Source organism: Zonotrichia albicollis, chromosome 2 (assembly GCF_047830755.1).
Source record: "Zonotrichia albicollis isolate bZonAlb1 chromosome 2, bZonAlb1.hap1, whole genome shotgun sequence".
In the NCBI taxonomy this organism is placed as follows: domain Eukaryota; kingdom Metazoa; phylum Chordata; class Aves; order Passeriformes; family Passerellidae; genus Zonotrichia; species Zonotrichia albicollis.
Genome location: NC_133820.1, coordinates 114,790,548 through 114,811,693, shown reverse-complemented (window position 1 = coordinate 114,811,693; position 21,146 = coordinate 114,790,548). Strand labels below are relative to the sequence as shown.

The 21,146-nt window shown below is 40.5% G+C and overlaps 1 protein-coding gene across 4 annotated transcripts in view; it reads right to left on the bottom strand.

Annotated features, from left to right (window-relative positions):
• Positions 1–21,146, bottom strand: part of CMSS1 (cms1 ribosomal small subunit homolog) — a 222,830-nt gene that overhangs the window by 5,637 nt on the left and 196,047 nt on the right. For all 4 annotated transcript variants that reach the window (XM_026793567.2, XM_074536094.1, XM_074536095.1 and 1 more), the window contains 7 exons: positions 14,777–14,877; positions 10,093–10,164; positions 6,353–6,482; positions 3,649–3,708; positions 2,845–2,947; positions 1,360–1,420; positions 442–529 (listed from right to left, as the gene is read on the bottom strand). In XM_026793567.2, coding sequence (XP_026649368.2) covers positions 442–529; positions 1,360–1,420; positions 2,845–2,947; positions 3,649–3,708; positions 6,353–6,482; positions 10,093–10,164; positions 14,777–14,877 — 615 coding nt within the window. The remainder of the gene's footprint in view (positions 1–441; positions 530–1,359; positions 1,421–2,844; positions 2,948–3,648; positions 3,709–6,352; positions 6,483–10,092; positions 10,165–14,776; positions 14,878–21,146) is intronic.

The following is a 21,146-nucleotide window of genomic DNA, read 5'->3' as shown; positions in this document are numbered from 1 at the left end:
TTTTGCAATCACTTTCAAGTCAACATAAATCAGTATTTCTGCCAAAAGAGGAAGTCCCCCACCTCTGCCTGCTCATTACCTGATTTTGTGTGCGTGCTGGTTTTGGTTTAATTGGGGTCATTTCACTGAGCTGCCACACAGACTCTTGGGCTTGCACAGGGAGCAGGAAGAGGGAATAAGCACTGACTGGCACTGAGAGGAAACATTTCTCTGCCTTTCTCTGCTAATACTGGCTTATGCCAACCTAAAGTGATCATAAAACAAAGCACCAGAACCTTGACCTTGTTTTGACTGACATAGCACAAGTGAAGAAAGAGAACCATATAGTTTAGTACCCAAATCTACACGTTCATGTCAACCTAAAAAAAAACAGTTTAAGTTTCACTTCTCATGAGACCAAAGAGAAAACGCCTAGGAAGGAAACCCTCCTTGTTCTCCTACCTTGCTCCACTAGTGCCTTTACTCTCCCAGGAGTTCCAACCCCAATGTGGAACATGCCTTTCTCCAACATATTCATTTGTTCCTTTATCTAATTTGAAGACAGAAAGAAAAATCAACAGTAAACCCATAATTGTCTTAAAATTTCTTCTCAAGGAATTGGAAATAAATTCAAGATCTCATTGTATTTCTTTCTAGAACACCATCAAGTAAAAAATTATATTTGCCTTTCAAACTGTCAGATGATTATATCTGGAAGAAAGTTTAAGAAATATAGCAAGCCAGCTGGGCATCACACTTCTCTAGAGGTTCAATCTTTTTTAACTTTAAAAATCTGCTATTGCACCAACTATTTTTGGAGGTGAGAACAGCAAGAACCCTTCAGCATTTAAACAAATGCTCTGGAATACTGAAAAACTTGAATTAACTCAGAAGTCCTTCAAGATTAAGATACTGGAAAAAGGTGAAATAAAGCAAATGATATTTGCGTGTTTGACAGCATTTATATCAAAGGCCAACTGTCATTCATTATTCCCAATAATTTGTGCTTTCTAACAGGTGTGAATACTGGGGATCCAGGCATTCAATTTTCAGAATCCAAGTGTGGGTGGTGGACAGTTTGCTTGCACGGAGCTGTGTGTGTGAGCCTGCTGGCACTGAAGGAGCACCTGATGGGGATGTGAACAGTGGAACTCAGCAGGTGCACAAGCATCTGCGCTCTGCACAGGGCTGCACCAGAGCTACTGGAGATGGTGCTCAGTGAAATTCTTCCCACTGCAGCAATGGGCTACCAAAGGAAGCACTACCTAAAGCAAGGAACTTCATATGAACACTGTATGAAAGGCACTAGTGCTAAAGGATTTAAAAAGAAAATTGTATCACTCTATTTAGGTGTTTACTTGCTCTATTAAAATTCCCTACCTTTATGTGCTTTGCAAACAACTTGATGACTCTGCAATCTCCTTTAAAGGCTGTCATTGACCTAATAATAAAAAAAAGAATGGTGAAGCACAAGAAGCAGGGCTGGGCTTAAGACCACACATGAGGAAAGAAAAACCAACTGGCATTTCTCAATACATTTGAGACACACACAGTCCCCCAGTGAACTCTGGTTGTACTCTGAACACTGTGTACATTCTTGTTTGCTACTCACCAACAGAGATCAACAACTGGACAGACAGAGTGGAAGATATCAGGGCAATACTGTTCAAATAGATTGTCAGATAATATTTAATATTACAGACTGTGCTTTCACAGCTAGATTAGTTCAAAACTGGTTAATCACCAAATCCTAATTAAAAAATGATTCCGTTACTGAGATAAAGGCATTAATGAATATGAGTGTGTGTGCAAAAAAGGAAGGGGCTGTGTATGGATAAATCTACATTTCAGTCTTTCTGCAGCACGGCTGCTGGGACAACCTAGGATGCCACTGTCTTTACTGCAGACATTGTCCAAATTCCAATTAACCAAACTAATTTGTTAGAAATCTTGACTTGTTTTTCTGACACTCCATTTTGGCACACCATAACAACTCTATGTTTTGTATTCATCAAACAGGAGACAACATATTCAGTATTTGTTTAATGTCATACTTGTTCAATGCTTGTTCTGCACGCTTCTTACAGTGCAAAAAATTTTTAATTTGCAAAGCTAAAGGTTTATCTACATCTAAACCACCTAAGTCTCAGGTGCTAGTCTCTGCATGCATGACTGGCACTTATCTGCCTTATCTATGCTTACATCTGTGTCATGGAATCAAACTTCCCAAATTTCCATCTCAGTTTGTACTGACAGATAAGTAGGGTCAAGACATAGAAGACAAACATGAAATTTGTGAGGTATCCATCAATTCATCAGAGTCATCAAAACTTCCGGCGTGAGAAGTGAGAGGATAGAGAAGGGGAATAAACAGTGACAGGGGACACTGAAAATTGTCATCTCTGCCCAGCAGTTTTGCCAGCCTGAGCCAGCTGAGAACACTGACATAAACATGGAGGCACTCAGGCCAGACACACCTTGGCATCTGAGGGCCTGAAATGCCATGTCTTCACTGCCTTTGGTGCAAAGCCTTGACTTCTAGTGGTGGATCATGATGCTTTATGGGCTTACTCTGCTCCCAAGTATAACATGTTCCATATTTCCCCTAAATTGATTACACTTTACTTTTGGTTTTTAACAAAAGTAACACTTCCCAGGCAAGTGAAGTCCTGAGCATTACTTGAGTCCAAATCCGAACACCATGTTCCCAGAGTTTAAAGAAGGAAGGGATATTGCATCAGTTTGAGGCAGTGAATTTGCTGGCTAGCAGAGGACAGTGTCCCAGTTTTGCCTTTTTGCCTGTGGTTCCAAGCCAAAACTGCTGACCGCCTGCCAACCTCAACACAGCCCTTGCTGCTGACATACTTGATGAGCTCCAAGGAGCGCAGGGCAGAGCTGCAGAGAACCAACATCACCAGTGACTTCTTCTCCTTGTGGTTCCTCCGGAGCTTCGCCCACTTCGGACAGACTGCAATGGAAAAGCCCTTGTAGCCACAAAAAGTACTGCATGCCACAGTTTTAAATTACTAGAGTACATGATGAATGGTAGCCAGCAGCAAGAACACACATGCTGACTCCTCTGAGGTCTGGAACTTTGGCATCGCTTTAGTATTTAGTCATGGCTGAGAAACTGGAAAATGGAATGCCCAAAATAAATAAAATACAGAAATATCACATAACTGAAGAAACTTGATAAGCATTAACAATCAACAGTTTTTAAGGTGATGAGCTTATTGTCTTCATTTGCCACATATGGCAATTTGTATCAGAGAAAACCATCTGCAAAGATACATTTACCAGACCAGAAGTTCTATATAAATATACAAAAAAAAAAATAAATTCACTGGGTTCATGTCAACAGACAGCTGCAGGACTTTCATTCTAAGATAATACATACACCTACTCATGAAGCCACAATAAATTACTGACAAATAATCCCTAGAAATTATGAGAAAGCCTAGAACATTTTTGATACAAAAAAAAAGGAAAAAAAAAGATAAACTAAATAAGAACCAGAAAAAAAAGACCTGTCATTAAAAAAAATTAAAAGCCTTAAAGTAATTAATATTTCATAATAAGCAATATTTGGAGCTACATATAAAATTGCAGTAGTATTGTCTTAACTATATTTTTCATACAACTTTCATCCAGACCAACATTTAAACTCACTTTCCTTCAGGTATGAAGAAAAACTGTGGGTAAGATCATTGGCTGGCAAAAAGCAGGAATCTGAAAACATAAAGGAAAAAATATTTTTGTGGTGTATTTTAACAGCAAAGGGAGAACATATGTTTGCAGTAAAACCACTAGTTATGTTGATGCAATCCCACCTTCATAAATCCATCATCAATAAATTACCATTTCTGAAACAAAAATTAACGTAGAAGAAACTTTGTATGGGTTAAATCAATGAAGGTAACATCTCTGAATTTCAATTTATTTTTTTTCACCCAGCCTGAAACCTTGAATACTGGGCTGCAGTACAGGTGTGATCCCATGCTTTAAAGAAAGTTTTCATATGTCTTTGTCACAATGAATCAAAGCCTCAGCCAAAAGCCTTACACCCCTAGACTGTTCCTTCAATGCACCTGTGATGAAATATGTTTGTACGTCCCTCAAATGATTCATACTGTGTAAATGCAAGAATCTACCAATAATTTACTTGTCAGTAAGTTTGCTAATCTTCTGGTCTTCCATATTGTGGCAATTCACCTAACTATATCAACTCTAACAGCAACATCTCCACAGCATTTTCAGTGCCCTGTCTTCTTCCATTTCCTGCTGACCTCCTTCTCTCTGTCACTGTTAACAGTGTCTTTTAAAAGCACTCTGTGGCAGACATGCCATTTAATTTCATATAATGGCAATGGAGGTCCTAACAGGTTCTTTGGAAGGTCCTTTCTCATGCCTATACAGAAAATCAAAGTTCTTAAAAAGGAGATTAAAATTCCATGGTTTGAAAACTTGCCACTGTTGTTGAGAGCTCTTTGCCTGATGGAACAACATGCTTTTGCAGAGCATTAACAATTCTTCTGTCCTCAAAGGCTTACATATTTGTCACCATCTTGCATGAAGCACAGCCCCTCAGGGTGCCCATGGATGTTTGCTAATCCATTTTCTAAACTAAGGAGGTTTCTTCAAAGACATTATTCATGCTCACATGGATGGTGCACTGTGCTAATGCAGAGAGCATCCATCCAAGATCTCCATCAGAACAGACAATGTGACAAACTTGCTTTGTAGCCAATGCCTGGCTGAAGTCCTGTCCTGCAAAAACTTTTATTTTGCACTGATTCCTATTAAATCCTGAGACTGACATTTACTGGAACTTGAGTTTCAAAGGAAATGAATATGGACAACTGAAGCCTCAGCAGCTGATTTACTTTAAAAATCATGTTTAAAGATGCACTTGATGCTTGTGGGGATGGGCAGGGGCTGATCTTCTGAATACATGTTCTCATTAATGACTGACAGCTCAAGAGGTCCTTTCTGAAGGACACAGCTTCAGTCACTGACTCCTCACCAACAGCGCAGTATTCACAACAGTTTTAAATAGAAGTTTAAGTAAGGGAGGAAGAAACACACAGCTCCAGACTGCAGCAAGAGACTATGCTGACTTTCTGACCAACCCTGACCTTCTGCACTTTGCCAGTGAACAGGGACACACCACTCCAATGTAGCTGCTTGTTATTTACTCGGTGCTTTGACGTGAATGACTTGACAGCTGTACAAGTTCATAAACTCCTTGGCACTCTAAGCCTTCAACTCCCAGAAAAAAAATTAAGGAAAAATATAGCCATCCAACACATATGGAAATGGGTGACTTCAGTAGCCCAAAGGGCTCTTTTAATAAGAAAGAAACCAAACCCATTTATTATTTCCTAAAAATCTTATATACCAAAAAAATACTTAACACAAGCTTTTCAAATAAATCTATATGGGATTTTTCCAGGTTTTCTTGATCCAGTAACAAAGCTGAGACTGCCCCACAGAAATAATGAAGGGTTCACATAGAATCATGGGAATTAAGGAAGAGCACCTAGAGAGACAGGTTTATGCATTAATAAAGCAAAAGCACTGCTGGACTAGAAGGCTCCTGCATTGGACACAGGTCACTGACAGTTCAAGAAGTCCCAAAGGTGAGTGCAGGTTGGTACCAGGCTGCTGCTCTTCATCATCCCTACCAACAAATAATGGACAGTGTCTGCACAAGAGAGGCAGAGAAGTTCAGCGTTGCCATCATCTCCAATGCAACCTCCAACTGACAGAAGCTAAGCCTGCTCTGTCCTGCTTTTTGCCTCTTCTATCTGGCTTTTAACTGGAGGCAGGATACCGGGAACAAAAAGAGTGCCCATGGCTAAAATTTGGTAACTTTGCACATGGACCAAAATGATCACCTCGATTCATGCCACTCCCTGACAAACCACTGCATTCAAATCTCATACCCATATGAGAATGATGCCTCATTATTCCTTTGTCTATTTCTGGCAGCCCCTTATTATGCATTGACTCAGATAATCCCAGGAACAAAATACATCTCTCACAGCATCTTCTTGGGAGCTACGATTAGGAATCTTAAAATTATTATCAGAAAATTCAGCTCCAGAAATTAATACTTTATAATAAAATGGGATATTGTTCATTGCAATGTTTTATTTTCATTCCTCAAAGAAACCTCACATTTATTCCAAAAAAACCAACATTTCAACTTAAACAGCAAATTAATATACAGTAAGACAGAAATATAAGAAAATATGTTCATTAAAAAGTATAAATCAATTATGTCCCAAAAATCTTCTTTCCTCTGCAGAAAAAGAAGTCAACAGTATCATGAAAAAAACAATATTTATATATTAAATACAGGATAAGTTACCTGACAGCTTTAACTCCTCTATTTCAATCACAGACCGGTTTTCACCAAAATGTTGACTAAGCAGATTTTGTAGATCTGCAGGGACACCAGGTTTTGGAGCAGATTTTTGCAGAACATCAGAAATCTTCTTCTAAAAAATCCAAGTAAAATGGATATTAATATGGTATTTTTATACAGCTCTTTGGCCAGCTAACATCACTGTATATAAATGCTCCTCCATATCTTTATACAATTATATCAGTTCAATTATGGCTTAATTGGGAAAACAACTTACAATGGGCCAAGATTCCCTTTGTTTTTAGAGGGAATCCAGACTTCAGATGCAAGCTGAGATACTTGCACAGGATGGACTGTGAGCCTGAACATTAAAAATCTTGTGCACTCACCTGAAATGCTGCTGTAACAAAAACACAACTGAAAGCTCTTTTTGAGTTTTGCTATTGCTACACTTTAGTATCAGATTGAAAGTTCAGGCTTTTTTCTGCCTAATTTGTTTTAGTTTATTATTCTTAAGGCATAACAACAGGAATCAAGTGATAATATGTGATGTGGTTATATTTTGATTTAAACAGGGTAACTATCTATCTATATTTGGAAGGGAAGATGGTTAGCTATATGCACAGAATACCACGCCAGGGTGATGAAAATGAGTTAAAACAACAGAACCACAGGTCAAGCAGCAGGAACTCACAGCTGCTTTGCTCTTCCACACTGTATTTTTTTTTAAAAACTAATAATTTTTAGAGACTGAACATGAGTTCAAAATGATTGTGTTCTGCACCTTAGGAATGTTACTAAGTAACAGGTCTGAATTCTCATCGAAGTGAAAGGATTGCTGAATTTTTTGCTGTAATTAAATGGAATATGTGGTTAGAATAGCCCAAGGTTCCCATTGCCAGCACTTAAGAGAAGCAAATGATAAGTATTTTAGAAAACAGCAAATTTGCAAGGACAGAGGCAGTCTGGAGAGAATGACAAGAATGTGATGCCTCTCTAGTTCTTGCTGAGATGTGTTTAGATTTTGAAAGGACAATTCAAGGTTTCTTAGCTGTGTAAGCTAAACTGAACTCAACATCAAGGGAACAGACACATGGTAGCATAAGCAGAAATGAGAAGGAGCAGAAGGGTGTGGTCAGGATGGAGCAAAGGGGTCTGTATTTTTGAGGCAAAGTGGGATTTCACAGAGATGAAGTGGATCTGGAAAAATGTTTGGCAGCTTTGGAGGGACGGTGGGTACCTTTAGTTTGGCAGGCTGAGGCTCAGGACAGCAAAGATCAATCAAAATTTTGAAGAGAAGTATGGCAGGAATTGTAATGTCAGGGACAGACCTTCTTCCATCCATTCTTTCCCTCACTCCATCTCAGCACCCACTCCCTCCTCTCTTCCATCCCCATCACTCTGTCTGTCCCTCTTGTGCAATACACCCCAAACACTCCAACTACAGCTGCAAGAGGGCAGAATGCTGAACAGGGAAGGGCCATCTGGGGCTGCCAAAACAGCACAGGCAAGGCAAGCACTGCCTCTCCCACCACTGCCACTTTGGCACTGCCTGCTTCAGCCCTGCTAAAAGCCACCTGTGGGTTTGCAAGACCCCAGCTGAGCCTTTGGCAGTGGGAGACATGGAGATGAAGTGGTTTTGCCTTCCTCTCAGTCTAGCTCTGGCCTGGTGCAAAGCCCTCTGCAGTCCCTGGAAGACTTTGTGGAGGACCTCTGGCTGTTCTGCAGGTTTCTGCGGTGCTTCCATCTGCAGCATTCCTCCCCAAGATTCCCCTTCACTTACCACTGTTGTATTTTCCTGCCATGGAACAAGTGCCTTCCCAAAGCATGACCAGAGGCCGTGGGAGCACAGCCAGCCTCTCTGTGAGACCCACAACCAAACCTCTCCATTGTTCTTCCCAACAACCCCAGATGCTTTTCCCCAGCCCTGCCTCACAAGCAGCCTCTGAAATGACCCACATTTGGGAACCTCTGATTTAGCAGACACAAGACAGATCAGGCTCATTTTACCTGGTAATTCAGTGTAATTCACAGGACTGATACATTATTCATTGTGCCACTTGGTTCCTTCAAAAAATTATTGCCCTCTGGAGGGGAGAAGCCTGATACAATGAGAAATTCTTTAAGAGCAAGAGCAGGGACACCTGAGCAAACTCTCTTCCTTCAAGGAGTGCTGTGGGGAAATGTTCCTCATGCAGGAAGTTTTATTATTTTTCTTCCAATTCATTCCAGATGCTTACAAACAAAAGGGTTTTCCTCCCTTTTCCGTTACTTTTGGAGACGGCACTTTGTTTGGAAGCCACAGATCAACATAATAAATGTTTCCTGGTGGGATTTTTTGACAGGCTGTGTATGTCAGCTCAGTGGCCCACTGAAAGCAAAGGTGTAAGTGAGCAGCTGCTCTTGGCCTGAGAATGGAGCTCTTTGCTAGGTGGGTTTGCCAGGCTCTGCCATGGCACGCCTTCACTCTGGCTCCAGTGGAGTGAGTGCTGCACTCACTCTGCCAGAGCCACATGGAAAGCAAAATCCCACTCTTCCCTCTTCCCATTCCCTGGATGGTTAAGAGGGCTAACATAACATAAAAAGGCCACCCCTCAGCCTTGTGAGGGTGCCAACTATGCACAGTCTGTCCCCCTACAGAAAGACAATTAACTTGCCTGGTGCCAGATAATCTCCATTTAGACTGCAGGGTGTGTTTGTTGTTGTGGGTGAGGATGGAGTATGGCCAGAGGGACAATACAGAGTATTTATTTATATACTTATGCAGAGAGGAGAGGAGTGAACAAGGACAGTCCTTGGCTCAAAAGATGGAACAGCAGCTGGAGCCTGGCCACACTGTGGGAATGGGTCACATTCTGCAGCAACTGAAGTTCCACTTTTCTTCCATACAGACACCCTTTCCTGGTGGGCAACACTTGCAGGTGGGGTGTAGACATACACAACCTGTGGCAGAACCAGCTGCTGGTTTCTCTGGGTCTGGATTGAAGGCACTTGAGATGGCAGGTCATGTTCAGACTCAGGTGTTCATTATTTCTTATCAGTAAAACAGCCTCACGACTGTGAGTTTGGCAGCTTTTCATTAGCAGAGCACAAAATGGGTAACAATCTCTGATTACACGTCTTTTAAGACTAAACTATCCAATTAAGAACTGACACCTGGATTATTTTCCCTTTTAACCCAATAACTGATCCCAAAGAGCCCACAATGGGGACTTTTCTGCCCAATTGCAAAATGCCACCCAAACCCATGAAGAAGGAAAAAGAAGCATGAAGAAGAAGCCCAGGATGACACCCTGTGCCCTCCATCTTACTTCCATCCATAACATACTAAAAATCCCAAAGACCTAAATTTCTCACCAAGTGATACACCTACACTACTCTCTATAATTTCACACTTTTCTGGATTCCAGTCTATCTTGAAGTCTAGGAAACTTTCTCCATGAATGAGGGTCAAAGTCAGTGCTCCCCTGGAGGTCAGGGCACCCCAGAGCAGACAGAGAAATATTCCCAGAGCCCTGGGTTTCCACAACAACCCTTGAGTGGAACACAGACAATGCCACAGGTCAGGTTGGGAATAGGTATCTCAAGTAAGATTTAAAAGTTAGGAATTTCCTTCTCTAAAAGAGGCTGCAATATTATGACCATATTACTTCTCATCACCACAGGGTTGTCCCCATTCTGCATCTTGTAGCAGCATTTAAACCCACTTGCCAGACCCCAAACACACTCTGGGACACTCATACCTTCTTCCTCTTCTTTGCCTTCACAGCACTCTCTTGCTTTTCTTCAGGCTGACTTAAAAAACACTCTGTAGGCTGCAAAACACATTAAAAAAATAAATAAGGAAAAAAGTCACCAAAGGAAGGCAAAGGAGGTAAGAGGAGATACAGAAAGGATAATGCTGGGCTAGGAAAAAACAACTAAAACTGAACTTCCCCACCCTTAGAAGGAATCAAATCCTTACAGTTATATGTATACAAAGTAATTTTGGAGTTGAGATTGCTGTTGCAACCAAGAGAGGGAATAAAAGAAGAGAAAATTGAAGCAATCAGGGTGTAGTCTTAATTCCATAAAATGGTGAAAAGCAGGTTTTGATACATAAAAAAAAATCACGAGGTAAATATGAACAAAATTTACCACTAAATTTATATTTTTAATCTCCGCTATTGTGAATGATAATTTTTCTAAACTTTGCCAGTGGTGTTCTAAAATAACTTGGTCTAAGGTGAGCATCCAGACAGTAAAAATAACGTGGAACTGGGCAAGATTAATTAGAAACAATCATGCTCTGAAGTTCCTTCTACACTTGTAATACAAAATTTAGGAAAACATGTTTCAAATTTGTCCTACCCCATTCTTGCTTTGACTTTTCAGGGTCAAATATACACAAGAAAAATACATGATGCTATCATTAACCCTCTTGTGACTGAGTGAACAGGCTGAATTGGTCCATTTGTACCAGAGTCCCTGTTCACATAATCCAGGGCTAGGATTTGACCATAAACACCTAAAAAGAGGAAGCAAGGCACAGACTTCTCTTGTTTTGAGTGTAGCAATTCTCTTTTCTTTTGCCTTCTTGGGGCCTTCTACCTAATGGAAGTGTAGATTTCTCTGCACAGACAGGCTTTGGAACTTAGTAAGTGACTTGCTGAAGAGCAATGGGAAAATAGGCTGAGCTGCAGGAAAATGCTCCACGCCACGATGATGCATTTGGCTGCAAAACTCTGCTCTTGTGAGAAAATGTGGAGAAGACTCATCACATGGAGCATTCCAAAGCTCAGGAACAGCAAATCCAGCACTCCTCCCTGGGGAAAGGCTGAAGGAAAAGTATCAGCAGGAAAGGGAGCCTAGCTGAAAGCCAGAGGAGCTGCTCCTGTGTTGCCTTGGGAAGGCAGATTCAGTCAGGCCAGGAGGGACAAAGGAAAGCAAAGAGGAGTTCAGAGTTTCTGGGCCTTTCTGAGCCCTCCCTGCACTGCCCCACCTTAGCAGGAGGACACTTCATGGCAACTGGTGCTAAATGACCCAACCCAGCACACTCCTGCCTGTCCAAGCCAACTCTCACAGCCTTATCAGGAGCATTTTTTGGGGGGTTTAATTATTTATATTATGTCTTCATTTCTCTCCCCCCCCCACTCCCTTTGCTAAATCAGCTATTAAAACAGGTAAACACCATGCTCAACACAAATAAATAACCTCTTTCTGTGCTGTGATGCCGCCCCAGCCACTGCCCTTGCCAAGGTGGGAGTATTGTACAGCAGTGGCTCTGAAACTGGTTGAGGATTGAAATGAAACTTAAGAATTACCAGAGAAGGTTTGGCTGGGGACTTGCTACAGCTAGCAAAGCACCCTACAGCTACAGCTGGAATGTCATGCAGCCTGCATCAAAACCCATGAGAAGTTGTGATAGGGATTATATCTTGCCTCAACAACAGAAATCTGTCCCTGTTATTTTCTCAGCTATAAACAAAATTATCTTCACTAGAAACGAAGGGAATGACTGCAAGTGGAAACTCACTTTAATTAACAAAAGTCTTCCAGAATTAATGTAAGTTTTCTTGCTTTATTTTTGGTTTGTGGCTATTTTAAAAATCTCTGTCCTGACTCTGATTCAAGTGTTTTTAAACCACCACCATACGTTTCTTCATTCCTATCCCTATACCATTAGCATTCCCAGACATTGAGACTGAAACAGAGCTACCCTCTGCTCTACTCTTACACATCCCAGCTGTCCAGAGATACTTAAAGGCCATTAGCCAGGTGTTTTAATCATAAATTTTATGTTCACCACCATCTTTTATGCAGAGAACAAGCTTTTGCATTGCTTCAGTCAAGGGCTACCTACAAGCAATCAAAAATTCAGAGAAGGGCCAACCTGAAATTCTGTCCTCTAGTAGAGTTTGATGGTTCCCTATCCCAGTGCTGCTTCCAGCATACTGAAAAATGTCACTCATTCACTTTGGGCCCACTTCTCCCTTATACATCATGACCTGCTATACATAACTCTGCAAACACTCCCAACTCGTATCAGTACGAGCAAAGAATGAAATGTGCCACACAGCTGAAAAAATTTCTCTGAAATAAAAAACTTCTCACTGTTAAGCCTTCATTCAAATATTTGAAAGTACCACCAAATGCCATGGCTTCCTTTTTGAAGGCAGTATGCAACCCTTTCTTTCAACAGCCACAGAAACAGCAGGTATCACAAGCACACAGCAGGCTTGTAGTAAAAGCCTTGCTTCCCTAGAGAGAAGCATGTTAAGACTCAAAATTGCCTCCTTTACACTGCATATATGTATTTAGGCATAGTATATTATGCCAAAATTATTAGCCCAGCAATAGCAAATCCATGTTATTCAGACATTAAAAATAGTGACATAAAAAGAGAAATTTTGTGGTGGTGAATGGCTGTAAACTTACATGTCTAAAATATTTCAGCATCTGATCTATCCTGAACTTCTGACCCTTATCCAAGCATTAGTTGCCTACCTACTCATGCAATAGCTCTTTGCATGCCACTCTTAGGAAAAGGTCATTTGCATGCTTTTCTTATGCAAGACACAAAGCAGACAACCACTGGTTTTTGACACTGCTCCCTCGTGCTCTGTGTTTTTATGCTATTTTTACATGGAAATTCTTAAAATGCAGAAAACAGGAAATTTGTGCCGAGACCAGTGATTTATGAACTGAAATGTCATAAATTCCTTGTTTGTTAATCATACACAGAGCATAAAATATTTCCTGTATTATATTTCTAACAAGCTTTTTTTTCTTTACACGTTGCCAAAGTGATGGGAAATTCAAATGTAGAGTGAAAACAGTCTTGCATGTGTGTGAAAGTTTACATTCCAGGTCAACCACATACTCTGACTTTTGGGGTTTGTGACAAAGTAAACACATCACTGCATCACTCAGACTGGAGAGAGATCACTCATTTCACTGTTAGCCTGAGGACAGCCTGCAGACATGGAACATGGATGCTCATTACTCTGTTGGGCTGTCTCGTGACAGGCTCTGAGGTGCCAAGTCCATTGCAGAAAAACTTCCAGCCTCTGAATAAGGCAGCATGAGTAAAATGGGTTTTGTTATTTGCCCCAGAACTACAAAACCACCAGCTTTCCACAAATAACTCTGATTTGGTATGTCTAAAAGACAGGCAATAACCCATCCATGACTTTAAGCTCCCATAAAGCGTTTCCCTCTTGCAGTTTCACATCTAAACATCAAATTACCTAATTCCAACATGCAGGCTGATATTCTTTATACGACAGAAAGAGCAGTGGCAGGTGTTCTGCTACAGCTGAGCAGTGCCAGGCTACCTTGCTAAGTAACTTGTGTTGGCTGTCCTTTCTAAGGTTCCCATAAAAAGGGTCAAGCAACCCTTCCAAACAAAGTCTTAACCTACTACTAAACGCCTAAGTGAAAATGGTGATAAAAGGTGGCTCCATGAGAATTCTCACTCCTCAGCATCTGACCCCCTGGCAGAGCATGTACAAAGGTGATAGAGCTTACTCCTGTATAGCTTGCTTCTCTTTCCTAATCAAAACATTGATCTCATTCAAATATTTGGATCACTTTACCTCTGGTTTCTTTGGAAAGACATCCAGAAGCATAGTGATTGCTGTCATGTTGTTTACACTTCTCTGTTACAAAAAAAGAACATCCCTGCAAATGGCTTTCACTTGGGCAGTTGCCTAGGCATTACAGAGTGAATTTACTATTGACCTTGGGGTCAAAACTGATATCCATAAACTCAAGGAGAAAGAGCTTCCAATGTAATTTTAGCTCTCTGACAGCCACTCAGTCAATTCTCCTGGGTGGTATGAGGAAGGCAGAACAAATTTACCTTCAAACAAGAAACTTCATAAAATCAGCCAACCTCTAGATGACTTTTTCCCTCAAACTGGGGTGATGCTGATGTTCCTTGGCATACTCCACATAATGCTGAACAACACAGTTCCTCTTGGCATTAAATGAAGGTTTTAGCAGTGCAAGAATAAGAAAACATCAATCCATGAAGACCTAAATTCTTTTTCACTTGGACCCTGAACTGGGAACATGCTTAGATAGATTACATGGGTAGATAATCTGTATAAGAAGTAAATATGGCTTTCCAGACTGTGTGTGTGCAGGGAAAGGGAAAAAATTGCAGGGGAGGATGCTCAGTAGCACCACCCAGGCTTGCACTACTGGACAGTCACTTTGTAGGACGGGCCTGGCAATCTCAACTCACACAAAACAAGTGTGAAGTTCTTGCTGAAATGTATTAGAGTGTGACCACTTCCAAATAAGGCAACAGAATTTAAAAAAAAACCCAAAACGGAACAGATCAGAGAGAGTGAAGAAAACTGTCCCTTTACTGACAAAAAGGATGTTATGTTTCCCTATGCATTATCATTGTTGTGCTAAATAATTACTTAATTTACAGACCTGCTTTCTTTTCTTTTTCACAGCAGGTTTGGAATCTGAATCTTGACGTGTTGCTGTCCTGTTTTCACTTGCTTTTTCAATAGCTTCATCATCTGAAGGATCTAATAAAAAACAAAGAAGAGTTCTTGCTACTGTTTTTCAAATCCATCTACCCATCTTTCCATTCAAAAACAGGCATAAAGTCTCTAGCTGAAACGTTGTCACCATAATACAATCTTATTATTGGCAATAAATACAGCTGTAACAAATGCATTCTTCTTGCTAAGTTTGCTGATACTTCTTTCAAAGTAAAGTTATTTCCTCCTACTAAAACAAGTCTTGCAGATGAAGGAAAAAAGATCCAAGAAAACACATACAAAAATGCACAAAATCCCCATTCCAAGCTCCCAAATGCCTTACTGACACACATTAAAGAGGAAAAATTACAAGACAGGTATAATATTCTATTGTATAAAAAATATGCACACTTCCTGCGAGGACATTTTAATTATGCTTCTTACTTCAGCAATAATTAGACAAAGGCACCACTCCCAAACTTTGAGCAGAATGTCCACAAGACTAATACACACTTATGTTTTAAAAGACAACTAATTAAATTCAGGTGTCTCTACCCGTTCTCTTCTTCATCTCTTTTATCTACAGGGAGACTTTGGGGAAAAAATAAATGCACAGCAACAGCTCCCTCCAACAGGGTAATAATAGTGCTTTAGATGTATTCAAACACAGACTTTTCTATTAGGAACTGAGTTACTTCCCTGACTATTGCCAGAAGTGTTTTCATCCATCAAACGGAATTAATTCAGCTTCTGTAATTGGAATATATCTGCCCAACAGGTATTCTGTCATTACTGCAATCCCCTGTATTCCAAAGCTGTAAATTCACAGCTTCAAGATTAAGTTATTTATTTTTGAAAAGAGAGGAATAGAAGGATTTTTTAAGCATCACCTGAAGTATAGATGATATATCTATGCATTACTAGTTGTGAACAGAGTAAATTGATGGCCAGAGAATGTGAGAGAGAGAGAAAATCACTTATAGCTGGTATTTACAAATTTCATGTTGAAATAGCTATTGACTGAAAAAAAGTAAGTGAAAGGATATGTGAGAAATATGCGAAAGAATTTAAGTGAAAGGTAAGTAAAGGGATGAAAGATGGGAGGGAAGAACCTGTATTAATGCACAAATGTAACATTATATATTATGTGGCAATCAGGCAGCGGCTTTAAAAATCCCAATGTGACAGAATGGGTAACAAAATGGGTACATATTTATTCCTAGAAAGGCATCATCTCATAACCTTCACTCCTTTTTCCCATCTTGAAAAGCCTGTGTAACTGTCAACACCCTAAATTTGGGGTCTGACAGCTCTTAGAAGTTCAAGAAAGTTTAAGAAGTTGAAAGATAGTAAAGAAAATCAGCTTTGTTTTAGCAGGTTGGATGCCATTTGCCATGAAATCTTACTTGGTATAGATTCTTGGCAAACCACAAGGCCTTTAGAAAGAGAGGAGCAACTGAGAAGAAAATTTGTTTTCCTTTCAGTAAGAGACTAAGAGACTCCCAAGTGAAGAGGGTAGATAAATACGTTAATGAACTTAATTAAAACCAAAATAAATGCCATGGAAGAAATGACAGCACTTGTTTGCATCTCTGTATAGAATGAAGTCATTCTGAAATCTTAAAATAGAAATTCACCAAGAAAAGCCCTCGCTTTCCAGCTCTAGAGCAAATGCAGGAATGTGTGCAGCAAGTGAACATCACAGCTCAGCTGAGCTGTGGGTTTCACTCTCCTTGCAGGCACAGCCTCAATCAGAGCTGAATGGACTGTGGCCACACGAGGGCCAGAGCCCAGGCAGAAATGATGAGCCTAGTCCTCTACAGCCCAACACGTGGCAGCAGGTGAACAAGGCAACAAAGAAAGCTCAAGGTTTGTTGGTCAAAGCTTTTTATTACATTACAGAGCAAATATCTTTCTCTTGAGGCTGTCCAAGTGCTCCTGTACCATTGTTCCAGATTGCAAGGCAAGATGTATTCTATTACCATCTGTGTGGCAGTTGTCTTTGGTCAAGTGGGCAGTTTGCCTTATCTCTCTCTGAATGATCACAACCACTCCTCCCTCAGGAGGGGACATCTGCTGATAACAGGCTATTGAATGTCACTGCATCAGTGATAAGAACTATAACATCCCATAGGGAGACATGAGCCCAGAGGGAGGAGCCAAGCATTCCTACCCAGATATAATCTGGAGGGACTGGAATAACTGCACGGCTTCTCCACTGGATTTCCCAGAGGAACAGCTGCCTCTTCCACTGGATCTTCAGAGGAAGACTACACCCTTTTCTACAGGATCCCTGCTCCAGCAGAATCACATCTGACACTCCAGGAGGGCTGCAGTCACATCTCCAATTGGACTGCTACCAACACCCTGACCAACAGGGTGTCAGGTTGGGTTCTGACTCTGTCAGTGTTATTCTAGTGTACTGCATTGTGCATTTTATCCTTTTATTTTCTTCCCTATTAAAGAACTGTTATTTCCTGCTCCCATCTTTTTTGCCTGAGAGCCTTTTAATTTAAAATTTATAGCAGTTCGGAGGGGTGGGGAGGGTTTACATTTTCTATTTCAGGGGAGGCTCCTGCCTCCCTTAGCAGACTTCCAGACCGAGACAACCATATGGCTGTCCCTGCACAGCAGCAGATCTTTCCTGCCTACTGCTCTCCAAAGTCACTTAACACTTATGTCCCCCAGCCACTTTGGAATCTCAGATACAACACTATGCTAGAAGATGCTGAAAAATCACATCCTTCAGCATACTCCAGAAAGTTCAAAAGGTGTCTTGGCAATTCAGGGTTACCACTGGCCATTACCATGGCCTTGTTGCCCTGTGGATCACCCTTTCTCTGGCAAATTTATTGTGCTGTATATTGGTAGAGCAGCTTCTGTATTTAAAGGACCCATCACTGACTTCTCTCTCATTTGCCCTGACTCCAGAGGTACCGAAAGAGCAGCCAACTTTAACACACACCAGCTCCACACCCCTGGGGTCTTGGACACACTGCATTGAAGCAGGCTGTGGAGAGATGATATAAATGAAGTACATCAAAGAAATCAGAATTGTCTCTTCATCCCTCCTGCTCACTGTGCTTGAGCCCCAAACACCCACTCCAAAATGAATTTGCACATGTTTCACTGAAATGAACTGCTGTGTGAGCTCTTTCCAATGTTTCACATTGAAAATAAATTAGAATTGCATCAAATAGATTCAGGGGAAGCTGCCTGTGATCTGCAAGCATTCCTTCTGAAATCCCACTTGGCATGCTCTGAAAGGCAAACAGGAGTTGTGTAAGTCTTAAATAACCTCTTCTCTCTCTCACAACTGAAAGACACGCTGCTAGCAATAGCAATCTAAAACTGGACAAATGGTTTCCATGATCTGAAATAGCCTGACAATGTGCCACCTGTTCACTGCTCATTTGAGTTTTGGACAGCACTTCATGGTGCAACGTCCTCTGCTCTCAGCAAGAAGTGAGAGAAGAGGGCACAGACTCAGACTCAACAAACATCAGATCAAATTTGAGCATCTTTCTGCAGTATCTTTATTTCAGACAACTGGAGAACTTTCTATCTATTCCAGAAACAATCACCCACGTCCCAGTCAGGACAGCAGCTCATCTCAAGCTGTAATTGCTTGTGACACCATGTCAGCTCCTGTGATGACAGCAGCATTTTGTTACAGGCATCAAAGTACCACAGGCCAGACTCTGCCAAGCATGCTCACATTAAACTGTGTACCTTTCTCTGCAAATAGTTACCTTGATGTCAGTGGGGTTACTCACAAAATAAATCATAACTTGATGCAAATCTATGCAGAAGCTCAGAGATCAGAGCACATCTGTAACAGACCAGCACTGTTTGCCCTGCTCTGAGGTGTTGAGCTTCCCAGGAGACCTCTCTCTGCCAGAACAGGAGAATTCAGAAATCCTTCCTTAATAATAAGCTGGTGAAAATGCAGAACCTAACTGATTAATACAAAGTTGACTTTCATCTGGCTTGAGGTGCAAAGGAGGGGGCAGGCAGGCGCTGACAGGACACACTGCTTGCAGGGTAATGCTGTTGAGCACAGCAATTCTCTGCCTCTGCTTCCCTGAGACTTACACCATTTACACAGCCACAAGGTCGTCCAAGGCATCAGAACATCACAAAATGCTCTCAAATAAAGAAAAATAAATGGGAATTCCACAACTCTCCACGTGTTTTGCTTTGGTATTACATCAGCAGCATGGCACATACTAACAGGCTTCCCAGTCATGAAGCATTTATATTTGATCTTATTTTGAACCATGCAAAAATGGGAAAAAGCCATTTCTGCTTCACAAATGCACACACACACACAGAGACTTTTTCATTTATATCAATCACTGTTTAAAATCATCCAGTGTACTGGTTTGTAACTTCTTTCAAATTTAGTACTAACATATGCATGTAGTCTAAGCACATCAATATGTGTACTAATTATACACATGTAAACACTCCTATTAATACATACACATCTGTATGTTTATACACATTCACATAAAAAGTAGAGAGATATTTGGATAATTTAACAGGCTATCTCTAATAATCACCTTTATTAACTAATATATTCACAATGAATTCAAATTTTTTCATTATTTACTGTGGTATTTTTAAAGGCAAACAAGACCTTAATGATATAGGATGTAATGACATGTGCTTTGATGTGAATGCAATTTTGTTCATACAAAATAACTGGTACATACAAATTTGCATTTGCTGGGCTGATTCACCATTTCTGAGACTTCTGACCTTCACATGCCACTTTTCTACTCTGAAATTATTAACATAGGAGTTATAATGACAACGACATAAATAATTAATTCCTGTAAGAACCAAGGCTGACTGAAAAAGTGAAACTCTTCAAGGCAGAACAATTTCAAATGCCCCAAAATAAACAAAAAGTTATGACTGAAAATAATCTTAAAATTCTTTGGGAAATGCAGCTTGTGGTTCAAGCCAGCCTACGTCTGAAATAAAGATAAATGCAGCTCACAGAAATGATGCCAGCCATGGGAAGCCTGTTACAAGACAGGAATATGAAGAAAACAATAGAAGATTTTTGAGAGAAGAAGGAGGCAAGGTTCTTAGAACTCTTCATAATGTAGGAACAACCAACATGTAATTAAAAAGAAAACTTGGAATAGAAATATGTTGTTTTGCATACATACCCAAAGATAAGTGAGAGAATAATTTCTGTTAAGTTTTTTTTTTTAATTTGGTTTTTTGTTTTGTTTTGTTTTGTTCTGGAGCTAAGCAAGATCAGGCTTGATTGGAGTCCAAAAGGCTCCCAGTGACAGAGGCCAGTACAGGACAAGTTCAGTTCTTACCACTGAATTATTCTCTGTGACAAAATTTGAAGGGAACCTTTTTTACACGCCCACAAGGGAGAATCCCTCAACTTTTATTTGATGTATCTGCCTGCAATCAGACATATTCTGGGTCAGAAATCCCTGCTTTTTTCCGTTATGCTTTCATCAGGGCTACGTATCAGTACTAGACTAGAATTGCATGAGAACAAAGTTTGTACAAAATTTATTATGCCCCTCCCATCCCTTCTCCCCTTTCTGATTTCCATCCTTCTCTGCCTGTTCTAAAACTGTCTCATATCCGAAACTAGATTTTAAATAAAGCCTCTGTCCCCTAATTTTTAACCAGAAGTTCAGTACACTGTGGATACAGGTTTTGCATTTGTTATGCTCTCTTTCTAGTTTCAGATATGCTACAGGAAATTATTTGCTTGTCATTATTCTGTAGGTGGGCATAGACCAGTTAGGGTGTGCTATGATGGATTAATTTCAGGCTGATTTGTAACTGGTATTTTTATTTACTGGTTGATTAAATTGTACTGATCCGTGTTCATTAATCTGGGGCAAAATATTTAGAGTTCTCCCAACTCTAAATTCAGTAGATTGAAACATATTTGATGCCAATTAAAATGCCAAGTGTGTTGGGCACATCTTGAAACTTTTCTTAATTGCCATTCTTCTATGGGAAGAAGGGAGAAGAGGGACAGAGAAAAAAAATATTCTGATACTTCCTTATTATTCTCAGTTTTGCTATTAAAAACTGGCCTCAATCTTCAGTGAATCAGATTAAGTAATCTCAAGGTCAATGCAACTACTTGGAACTTTTCTCACTGCATCTCTCCTGCATGTCCCATCAGGTACACACAGTGCAAGGTCAATTAAGTTTCTGTAAAATGTAACAGCTGTCAGCAGAATTGGCTCCCAAGTCCCTGCTCATCCTGGCTCAGCTGGGAGGGCTCCTGCTGCCAGCAGAGTTGTGCTGACCACAGTAGC